Source organism: Vitis vinifera, chromosome 11 (assembly GCF_030704535.1).
Source record: "Vitis vinifera cultivar Pinot Noir 40024 chromosome 11, ASM3070453v1".
In the NCBI taxonomy this organism is placed as follows: Eukaryota; Viridiplantae; Streptophyta; class Magnoliopsida; order Vitales; family Vitaceae; genus Vitis; species Vitis vinifera.
In genome coordinates this window covers 18,151,042-18,163,622 of record NC_081815.1, presented here as the reverse complement: position 1 = coordinate 18,163,622, position 12,581 = coordinate 18,151,042, and the positions used below count along the sequence as shown (strand labels likewise).

The 12,581-nt window shown below is 36.5% G+C and overlaps 1 protein-coding gene across 1 annotated transcript; it reads left to right on the top strand.

The window, feature by feature from the left end:
- Window positions 1-9,341: 9,341 nt before the first annotated feature.
- LOC100247924 (uncharacterized) lies at window positions 9,342-11,458 on the top strand. The gene has a single exon (XM_002267189.5). The coding sequence runs from the start codon at window positions 9,574-9,576 to the stop codon at window positions 11,215-11,217; it is 1,644 nt and encodes a 547-aa protein (XP_002267225.2). The 5' UTR covers window positions 9,342-9,573; the 3' UTR covers window positions 11,218-11,458.
- The last annotated feature ends 1,123 nt before the right edge of the window (window positions 11,459-12,581 follow it).

Sequence of the window (12,581 nt, the reverse complement as noted above, 5' to 3'; positions counted from 1 at the left end):
TGGTTCTTTTGGTGTGACAACACTTATTTGTCCCAAAATTAGGCCTCTCCTAACCAGGTCCAACAATTAGACAATTCAAGCTTACTTTTTTCCTTGTAGAGGCTATCATACATCAATTCTTCAGTTACACCCAATGTACTTGTGCAGGCATGGCATGACATGATTGTGGATATGGGTTCCTCCTTATACATTCTTGTTTTACTTTGGATGTGAATGTTTGATTTTTTTGGTTGATATTTTTCTATTTTTTCAACTTTCTTTGTAATAATTATATAAGAGAAAAAGAAGAGTTTATGAAAAGTGAATTTTCCTAAGAATATTTATGGATAAGAAGAAAAAAATAAATCAGAGGGAAAAAATGGAAACTTCTAAAAAGGTTATCTTTTGAATTGATTTTGTTTATTATTATTATTATTATGTCATATCCTAACACTCATCTGTTTTTTTTGGATCCTTTCTAGTCAAATCCTTGTATCCTAAAATTTTGAGTTATGAAGGGTCTAATATTTAGACACATTTGCCCCTGACACTCATACCTGACAAACCATGCAACATAGTTTACAGGATATAACCTTCCCATTAGGAACATCAAACTTGTCGATTATCTTCCCATCAGTTGCAACTTTCACAACAGTTGCTTTCTTATGGGAGCCTTTAACTAGCTGGAACAGTTTAGAAAATGTTGTCAGCAAGTGCTTTAATGCCTTAGAAGTGTGCATAATGTCACGGACTTAGTCGTTCACTAAGCTCGTGTGACACTTAGGTAAGTCAAGGCGCTTGATCTTGCTAAGTCAGCCTTGCTTCCCAATGCTTAGCTTGCTCGGCTAAGACACTCGCGACTCAAAAGCTTAAGAAGCTTAGTAGGCAACTCTTTAAAGAATGGAAGCTTTCACTAACTTAAGGAAACCTTTACAAGTGCTTGGATGCTCACTTGTTTGGTGCCTTGGCCAAATGAGGCCCTCACCTATTTATAGGCGCCAATAGAACTCTCTGGAACCTTGGAGGGTTCCTTACAACTCAAGACTATTCTAGAATGTCCTACATCATTCTAGGTACAAGCCTATGTACAAGTATATACAAGAGACTTCTGGAATTCTCTAGAAAGCCCTAGACTCCTCTCATGCCTTCCACCATAGTGTAGAATTGTGTGGATTCCTCCAAGCTTCTCTAGAACCTTCCACACTCTTCCCACTCTAGGAGTCTCCAGAAGCTTCCTGGCTCTATATAAGCCCATGGGGAGGCTCATTTGAATCAGCTTGTGACAATAAGCTCAAACCCATCAGAAGTCACTTGCACCACAACAAAATTTGTTAGCTTTCTCAATTCATACTCTCCTTCCCTCTTAGGTCTCGTTTGGAATAGCTTTTGTTTTAACTTTAGTAGGAAGCTGAATTGAAAGTTATAAATTTAAAAAAATAATATTGGTATTATAAAAAATTTATTAAATATGAAAGAACTTCTTGAGCTCTTGTATGAGTCTAAATAGCGGTTTTATAAAAAGTAATATTTCATTGACTTTCATATTAGGTCGTACTGCTCCAGCCATATTGAATCTGCTAAGGACCTTCTTCATATACTCTTCCTATGATAGTTTAAGGACCTTCCTGTCCCTAGTAATTCTCATCTCAAGGATTTGTTTTGTAGCACCTAAATCCTTCATTGCGAACTCCTTTAATAACTTCTTTTCAGTTTGTCAATCTCATGTATGCTAGTCCCCGCAATCCACATATCATCAACATAAGCAGTAAAATAATGTAGGAGCCATCAAACCTCTTGATACAACAACAATTATATGCCTAACACATCAAATAACCATTATTGCTCATGAAGTTGTTGAACTTCTTATACCATTGTCTTGGAGTCTGTTTCAAGTCATATAGACTTTTTTGTAGCTTACACACTATTTTCTTTTTTTCCTGAACTTGAAAGCCTTGTGTCTAATGCATGTAAATTTCTTCCTTCAGATCACCATGAAGAAATGTTGTTTTTATGTCCATCAATTGTAAATGCAAATTATTTATTTATTTATTTATTTTTTGCCACTAACCCAAGTACTATTCTGATTGTTGTCAATTTGACCATTGGGGAGAAAATCTCTATGTAATCAATGCTTTTATTTTGCTAAAAGCCTTTTACTATGAGCCTTGCTTTGTACCTCTTGCTACTATCATGTTCTACCTTTATTTGATATACCCATTTATTCTACAAAGCTTTTTTCCCTTTTGGTAGTTCTACCAATTGCCATGTTTGATTGGACATCAACAAATCCATGTCATCCTTCATGACTAACTCCCACTTGATTGATTCATCAACTTGCATTGCTTCTTCATAACTCTTTGGTTCACCTCTATCAATAAGCAAAATGTAGTTAAGTAAAGGAGAATATCTCTATGATGGCTTAATAGTTCTAGAAGATCTTCTAAGTTCAATCATAGGAGTAGATTGATTTACTTATGGGGTTACATTTTCTTAATCTTCTAGGGGTGTGGTTTCTTAAACTTCACAGACATTCACTTGTAAATTGTTATTCAAAAAATCTTTTAAGTGAACTACCTCATGCATCTTCACTTCAGAATCTGCATTGTTTGAAACTTTGCCTAACCTATCTTTATAAATTACATACTTGTTAAAGATCACATCCTTGTTTATAATGATTTTGCGATTTTGATCATCCCAAAAACGATAACCAAACTCGGTGCCACCATAACCAATAAAGAAACATTTCTTAGATTTGGAATCAAGTTTACTTCTTATAGCAACATCAATATGAACATAAGAAAAACAATCAAACACTTTCAAAAAAGAAAAGTCTACATTTTTGCCACTCTAAATCTCTTCAGGTATTCCACAATCCAAAGGAACCGAATGACCTTTATTGATCAAGTAAGCTGCAGTGTTAACTGGATTTGCCCAAAATGTCTTGGGCAATCCTACATGAATCCTCATACACCTCACACGCTCATTTAAGGTCTTGTTCATCATTTTAGCCACACCATGTTGTTGAGGTTTTCTAGGAATAGCTTTTGTTATCTTGATCCCATTTTCAGCGTGATACCACTTAAAATCATCATCAATGTACTCCCCCTCATTATCAGACTTCAAACACTTCACTTTTAAGTTTGTCTCATTTTCAACCTTAGCTTTCCACTTGCATCAAACATATCATATTTATTCTTTAGAAAATAAACTCATACCTTCTTAGTTAAGTTATCAATGAATGTCACATAATAGTTGGATCCTCCAAGAGAGGCTATAGTCAAAGGTCTCATACATTTGTATGAACCAACTTCAAATTTTCTTATTTTAACTCCTTATCGACTTTGGAGAAGCTTACCATTTTCTGTTTTCCAAAAATGCAACTCTCACACAATTTGTGCTCAATAGATTTCAACCCTGACAATTTATCATTTGATATGAGTAATTTTATTCATTTTTCACTCATGTGTTTGAGCCTGCAATGTTATGAATTTGAATTGCATTACTGTCAACAATAAAAACCATATCTCTACAACTGGATGTCATGTATAGTGTTCCAGTTTTGTTCCCTTGTGCAATAACCATGACGCATTTCGTAACCTTACATGCACCATCGGTGAAGGTCACATTATGTCCATCATCAAGCTACCCTACCAAAATAAGATTACACATCAATTTTAATATATGTCTCACCTTATGAATATTCCACACAAAATTGTTTGACATTTTTAGACGAATGTCTCCAACACCCACAATATCCAATGGTTTACCATCTACCAAATACACCTTCCAATAATTCCCAGAAACATAGGGCTTGCTTGGTTGCTGTTTCAGAAAACTGTTTTTTGTCTTTCAAGACAAAAAAACACTCAAAAACACATTTGGCAATTGTTCTCCGTGTTTTCAAATTTGTTCTTCGTGTTCTCAATTTGATGGTTTTGGAGAACAATCTCAAGTTGTTTTCCCTGTTTTTTACATTGTGAACTAAACAAAAAAAACACACAAAAAATCACGAAGAACAAAAAAAAAAAAAAAAACACAGGTAGAGAACAAATCACAAACTTTCAAACCCTCAAAAAATGCATCATACAGTAAATTAAATTAAATCCCAAATCCATACACAAATAACAAACCCTAACATTTGTGTTCTCAATTTTTTTTTTTTCCCAATTTCCTTCTCCAAATGAGAAAATTGATGGCGGTAATGTTGGTGATGGTGGCTATTGCAATATGAGCTTCATATGGAAGAATTGATGGTGACAATGTTGGTGTAACGACCCACTCCCAACCGTGTGGATATGGGGTCAACCCCCACATCGAGGTCAGAAATCGACTCTAATACCATTTGTAACGACTCGCTCCTAACCGTGTAGATATTGTCCTCTTTAGACTTAAATGGGTTCTCACGACTTTAAAACGTATCTATAGAGTTACGAAGAGTCCATACTTATATAGCGCCAGGAATTTTCCTCCCTATTCGATGTGAGATGTCACAAACACCCCCCATGTAAACACAAGGTCCTCGTTATGTCCCATAGGATTGTGGGGTCAAACAGACAAACACCCTTACGGGACCAAACAAACCCCACACTGAGGTCAGTGATCGACTTTGGTACCATTTATAATGATCTGTTCCCAACCGTGTAGATATTATCCGCTTTAAACCCAAAGGGGCCTTCACAGCTTTAAAACGAGTCTACTTGGTTAAGATGAACCTCTACATATATAGCGTCAGGAACATTCTTCCCTATCCGATGTGGGACATCACACCCACCCCCTTCCTCATCCTCCCCTCCATGTAGACACAACATCCTCGTTGTGTCCCACGGGATTGTGGGGTCAAACAAATACACCCTTACAGGACCAAACAAACCCCACACCGAGGTCGGGGATCGACGCTAATACCGTTTGTAACGAATCACTCCCAACCGTGTAGATATTGTCCGTTTTGGATCCAAGGAGGCCCTCACGGCTTTAAAACGCGTCTACAGGGTTAAGAAAAGTCCATACTTATATAGTGTTAAGAATTTTCCCCTTTATCCGATGTGGAATGTCACAAACACCCCCCATGCAGATACAATGTCCTTGTTATGTCCCATGGGATTGTGGGGTCAAACAGACAAACACCCTTATGAGGCCAAATAAACCCCACACCGAGATAAGGGATCGACTCTAATACTATTTGTAACGACCTGCTCCCAACCGTGCAGATATTGTTCACTTTGAACCCAAATGGGTCCTCACGGATTTAAAACGCGTCTACTTGGTTAAGAGGAGCCTCTACATATATAGCACCAAGAACTTTCTCCCCTATCCGATGTGAGACATCACAAACACCCCCCTATGTAGACACAACGTCCTCGTTGTATCCCATGGGATTGCGGGGTCAAACAGACAAACACTTCTTACGGGGCCAAACAAACCCCACACCGGGGTCGAGGATCGACTTCGATACTATTTGTAACAACTCGTTCCCAACCGTGTAAATATTGTCTGCTTTGGACCCAAATGGGTTTTCACGGGTTACGAGGAGTCCATACTAATATAGCGCTAGGAACTTTCCCCCCTATCCGATGTGGGATGTCACAAACTCCCCTTCCCCTCCCATGCAGACACAAAGTCCTCGTTGTGTCCCATAGGATTGTGGGGTCAAACAAACAAACACCCATACGGGACCAAACAAACCCCACACCGAGGTCGGGGATTGACTCTGATTCCATTTGTAACGACTTGCTCCCAACCGTGTAGATATTGTTCGTTTTGGACCCAAAGGGGCCCTTACAGCTTTAAAATGCGTCTACAAGGTTAAGAGAAGTCCATACTTATATAACATTAGAAACTTTCCCTCCTATCCGATGTGGGATGCCACAAACACCCCCCATGTAGACACAATGTCCTTATTGTGTTCCACAGGATTGTGAGACCAAATAGACAAACACCCTTACGGGCCAAATAAACCCCACACTAAGGTCAGAGATCGACTCTAATACCATTTGTAACGACCCGTTCCCAACTGTGTAGATATTGTCTGCTTTGAACCCAAAGGGGCCCTCACGGCTTTAAAACACGTCTACTTGGTTAAGAGAAGCCTCTACATATATAGCGTCAGGAACATTCTCTCATATTCGATGTGAGATGTCACAAAATTTGTAACGACCCGCTCCCAACTGTGTAAATATTGTCCACTTTGAACCTAAAGGAGTCTTCACGGCTTTAAAACGCGTCTACTTGGTTAAGAAAAGTCTCTACATATATAGCGTCCGAAACTTTCCCCCATATCCAATGTGAGATGTCACAAATACCCCCCATGCAGACACAACTTCCTCGTTGTGTCGCATGAGATTGTGGGACCAAACAGAAAAACACCCTTATGGGGCCAAACAAACCCCACATTGAGGTCGGGAACCTAACTCTGATACCATTTGTAACGACCCGCTCCCAATCGTGTAGATGTTGTCTGCTTTGGACCCAAAGGGGCCTTCATAGCTTTAAAATGCATCTACAGGGTTAAGAGAAGTCCATACGTATATAGCGCCAGAAACTTTCCCCCTATCTGATGTGAGATGTCACAGTTGGTGATAGTGGCTACTATAATATGAGCTTCATATGGAAAAATTGATGGTGACAATGTTGGTGATGGTGGCTATTGCAATTTGAGTTTCATATGGAATGACAAAGGTGGGTAAATATGTGTGTTTGTGAGAGAGATGAGAAAAGGAGTAAGGGAATGAAGGTGATGAGATGAAATAGGAAGAAAGGAGCGTGGATTTTGTAGAAATAGCAACCATGAGAAGCAAAAGGGAGAGATTGTGAGAGAGACGCGGGAGAGATCTTAGAGGACGATGAAGAAGAAAGTGGAGAAATAATTTGGGGTTAGGGTCGGTATGCAGGAGGTTTAAAAGATAAAAAATAAAAAAAATAAAAACTATTAAAAAAAACCATTTTTATATTAAAAATTGATACATTTTTTTTTTAATTTTAAAATTACAAAAATTAATTAAAAAATGGATGCAATAAATTTTTTAATATATTTAAAATATTAAGTTGATAAAAAATTATTTTACAAAAAAAAATTAACATATGAAAAAGGCTTTGCATTAATTTAATTGTCAAATTATTTTTATGTTTAAAACACATCTATTATTTTTATTTTAAAAATGAAAACAATTAGAAAGTTTGGAAGGATAAGGTTTGGTAGAAAGTAGGAAAAAAAATGACAGATAGTTAAGAAAATTTCAACTAAATATATTATTATAAATTATAAATCTTTGAATTAATAATATTTGTCTCTAATATTTAAAATAATAAAATATATCTTATTTTATATAATTATCAATATTTTCTTTAAATATTTGCATGCAATATTTCTACCATTAATTTATAGCGCTAACAAAAGTTTTAAATTTGTATTATAACCTTTTATTTATTTATTTTTATCTTTTTATTAAAAAATCTAATCATTTATTGAAGAGGATTACCTTATTGTCAATCCTCCTTTATTATGATATTTAACAACTTATTATTAAAATATTTCATCTTCTTATTTATTATAATTAAAATAAAAGAAAAGAAAAATCAAATTTTAAAATAAAATAAAAAACTAAAAATGTAATTTGATTTCCCATTCAAATCCATCAACCTCTTATTATTATCTTTTGTTGATTTTTTTTATCCATATTTTTTCATAAATTGAGAGGAGTTATGAAAAAAACATTCAATTAAAAAAAAAACTAACTTCCAAACATATTTTTTATTTTATTTGTTCTAAAACACTTTTTTTTTAACTCAACCAAACATGTTTTTTTTTTTGTTTTTGAGAACAAAAACTATTTTTCAGAATTCAATTCCCAAAAACAATTTTGTTTATGAAAACACTAAAAATTGTTCTTAAAAACTATTTTCTAGAACAATTTTCAAAAACACCAACAAAATAGGCCCATAGTTCTCCATAAATTCTTGATGTACAGTTTGTGTGGAAAGATGTCCCTGAGTCGAACACATCATGTATCTCCTCAGTGACTACATTTGCAGCATCACCTTTGTTTTATTTCTTATTTTTCGGTGCTCTATAATGCTCTTTATGTGACCTATTTGCCCACAGTTCCAACATTCCATATTCCGCCCAGATCTGGAATTACTTCTTTCATTCCTCGACTTCAATCTACTTTTATTCCTATTAGAACTTTTGTCATTCCTCCTACGGTTACTTTTGAGATTTAGGGTTGAACTTGATGTTGAGGCTTCACCCAAATCAATTCTATGAACCTCCTCAGCAAGAATCTGATCCCTAATATCATTAAACGTCAACTTGGCACTGCATACAAAGTTACTAATTGTTGCCCTCATGAGCTTTCAACTATTTGATAGAGATGCCAAAAGAATTGGAGCTCGAACCTCATCATTGAAATCAATTTCAATAGATGACGATGGATTAAGAATGGTGTCGAACTCATTGAGATGTGTTGCTACCAAAGCACTTTCTTTCATCTTTAAATGAAACAATTTTTTCATGAGAAATATCTTGTTATTTACAGACGACTTCTCATACATATCAGACAATACCTTCATTAATCCCTTTGGTCGATTTCTCCTTTGTCACATTATGGGCAACGTTCTTTGATAATGTCAACCGAATAACTCTCAACACTTGTCCATCAAGGAGACCCTAATCATTGTCCAACATCTTTTTTGGTTTCTTTCCCAAATGAGGTAAATGAAGTTTCTTGCCGTATAGATAATCTTCAATTTGCATTCTCTAGAAAACAAAATCTATACCATCAAACTTCCCGATTCTAGGGGTCAAACCATTTTCGCTAGCCATCACTCTTAATTAAAACCAAAAGCTTTGATACTAATTGCTAGGATTAAAACACCCTAAACTTATTTTCCAAAAGCAATTATAAACTAATGCGAAAAATAAATAACAAAAGTACATGAGATTTATAGTGGCTCACTCTCAATATGAGAGTTACGTTCACTTGTAGGTACTATAAATTTTCACTATAATGAAATGATCGTACAAGAAAATATCAAAACATCTCACCATCTAGATTTTTCTCTATGCGTTTTTCTATCTTTCTCAATACCCCAAAAAATAAAACTCTCTCAAAGTTGACTACCCTAAACATGATATAAAAAAGACAACCAGAGTATAAAATCCCCAAAATACCCCAACTTAAAATATTCTTACTATTAGGATAATGATTAGGCTCTATAGGTCTTAACAAAAAACTAGCAAGATATGCAAGAAAAATCTCTTTGCCAACTTTAAGAAAATGAGAGGCTACATAAAGAATTAAATAGCAAGTAAGAAAAGTTTGAAAAAAATAAAGAAGATATTTCGACAAATAGTGATTAAATGGAATTAATTTTCTTGGATAACCACAAGAAAACTCATTATCCATTTTAATTACAAATCCCCCCTCCCTTTTTTTGCCTTCGTCAGATTCCCCTGCAAAGCAATATGGAAATCATTCACATTTCCCAAATTACCCCTAGGGTTTTCCACCGTGCCTTTCAACACACACACTCCCGCAAACCCTAGATCCCAAAACCCTAGCGTCTCCCCAGTCCCCACAACGTTCAATCCATTCATCTATGGCGCTTGACCGAATCAGGCACCTGGCCTCCTGCGACAAATCCACCAGAGACGAAGCCCTCCGCCTCCTGCATACATGGCTCCCTTCCCAATCCCAAGTCTCCGAAGAAGACATGAAGAAAGTCTGGAAAGGCCTCTTCTATTCCCTCTGGCACGCCGACAAAACGCCAGTTCAATCCGACCTCATCGACCGCCTCGCTTCTCTCCTCACCACTCTCAACTTGCCCCTTTCAATTCATTATTTTTCCGTCTTCCTCCTCACCATGCGCCGTGAGTGGCCCGGTATCGACGCTCTCAGGTTAGATAAGTTTTATCTCTTGATTCGGAAATTTATGTACAATTTTTTTCTTGTTTTGAAGAATAATTCGTGGGATTTGGAGATCTCGAAGAGATTAATTGTGGTATTGGAGTTGGAGGATGGGAGATTCAGTGGGAATGGTGTTGGGTATCATGTTGCTTCTGTTTTTCTTGAGGAGCTGAGGCCGTTTTTGCCGGTACGGAGAGAGATTGTGAGTGTTTTGTTTGAGCCTTTTGTTGAGGTTATGGGGAGGTCAGCGGATAAGGTGTTGGTGGGGAAGGTGAAGTCGAATGTGTTTGATTTTTTGGTGAGGATGGGTCAGAGATTGTTGGAGGTGAAGAGGTTGGGTGGGGATGAGGGTGGAGATGGGGATGCAGTGGCGTTTGGAACTTTAGCGGTGGGATTTGGGTTTTCAAAGAAGTTCTATGAGTTGGGTTCTGCCCCTGATTGCCTTCAGGGGAATAGGAAAGTCCTTTTTGGTTTGCATGAGGGTTTTGCAAAGTTGGAGAAGGATTTTGCATCGGCACGTATTGAAATTTCTATTCCTGAGGATGATAATTGTGATGAAGATGAACTACCGACTTTGATCCCGATTGCCCAACCTGAGGCGGAAGTGGAAGGTGCTTCTGAAGTTGTTGAAAGTGTTGGTAATGGCTCTGCTCGGAAGGCCTCGAAGAAAAGCAAGAAGCTTAAGAAAGTGTCTGGTGGAAGTGATAAGAAGAATAAAATGAAGAAAAAAAAAAGTCCTGATCTTGTTTCAGAAAACAGTGCTACAGTTGAGTACAATGAAAATGTAACTGTCCCAAACGATGAGAACTCAAACTGTGAACCTTCAAGTGATCAGAGTTTGATAGACTTCAATGAATCTGTGATTTCAAACCTACAGATGCAGTTTGAGAAGGTTGCTGCTGAAGTTGGTCTGGGTAATGAGTTAATGGGTTTGTGTGATTCCCCTACAAGGCCGGTTAATGGTACTGTCTCCAAGAAGAGAAAGAGAGCTAAGAATAACAATGAACATGATGTAAGTAGCCAAGGAGATGATGAAAGCAGTGCTCTTGCAAAGAGTAAAGGGAAGAGTGCCAAGAAGGTAAAGTTTTCCATAAAAAATAACTTGGTGTGGAAGCCCCAGAGTCCTTTACCTCCCCAAAGCTTGAGACTACCACCATCTGTGACCCCTAGAGGCAGTGCCCTCAAGAAAGGGATACCTCCTGGTCCTGTTAGAGAAATGCCTCAGACAAAAAAGGTCAAGAAGAGAGCCAAGTCTCTGAAGAAAGGCCGGAATGGAATTAAGAGCATTTCCCCAGCCATAAAGCGTTTGAAGAAGTTACAATCTCTTTCTATTTAATAGGTTTTAGGTGTTCGATTATGTTCCTTTTTTTTTGGGTTTTTTGATAGGTTGTAGGATTGTGCCTTTGTGCATCACATCTCTTTAATATTTGGTTTTTACAGTTGAATGGTTAAAATCCCAATATGTGGTGCTCTTCTTTCATGGCCAAGTCCTTGTTGAGTGAAATACCAAAGTTGAGTGTGATATCTACATTGATTTCATTGGCATGTTGAGATAAATGATGCTTAATTAGTTGGCACCCATTCTTTTAAATTGATGTTTATACTGATGATTCTCAATCTCTCACTTTCTTCTATAAACTGGTAAACAACTAAGTTGTTAGTTTTGGACAAGCCTATCTTAAAATAAGAGAAAAAAGAATACCCCCTCCCCTCTTAAATTTGTTTCCTGATTACATGCTTTGTATCGGTATTTCATTGGGAACCCTTAATTGACTTCATGTATTGGTAATTTTCTGTTTTTATTTGGTATACAATGATCTACACTTGTTTTGTTCCTTATTTGGTAGAAGTTTGCCTTCTTTTAGTACAAATTGATGTTTCTGAACAAGGATCACTTATACCACTGAAAATATTTTGTGACATCAAGAATTGTATTACTTTATTTCATTCCTGCTGTCCTTGACTTTAGTTTTCATGGCTCTACATCCTGGGGTTTGATTCTCTTTGATTTTGTAAATATACTTTGTTTTCTCAATACTAAAAATATTGAAATGATATATATATATATATTTTTTTTGTACTTGATGGTGTACTCCTGATTATGTGTGCCTCTCTTTGTGTTGGTTTGGGAATGGGTTTTTTTCGGGCGTTACACCACTTAAAATAAGATAAATATATGATAAGAGATGGGTATCTTTTCTTAGAATCGAGAAAGAGATTAAACTCCATATTATGGGCAAACAAGTAAAAAAAACCAATGTATTTCAATTCTGAGCTTGTGATATCTTACTTGGAATAATATTGCAATTAAAAAAAAAAATGTAGTATGATATAGTACTATGGTTAACATAGACCTTGTATCATCCGTTTTTTTTTTTTTACTTTTATGATGCTTTAAATTTGTGGAAAAATGCTAATCAATACTGTCTGTTTTACGACCTTGTTAGGTGGCAAGTGGTGATGAGGTGGCAGCAAACTTTTAGATTTAATAAATGGGGCCCACTTTTTTATAATATCCAATAACTATTTGCCATATAAGCCAAGGGGTAAAAATGGTGGTGTGACTAGCACCATCCAAATTTTTACTATGTCTCACATAAAGTGATTGTGACCAAGTTGATTTTATGTTTAGGACTTGCTGCGTGAATTCAAAAATACCTAGCTTATTCTGGCAGTAATATTGTAATGGTTAGGTATGCC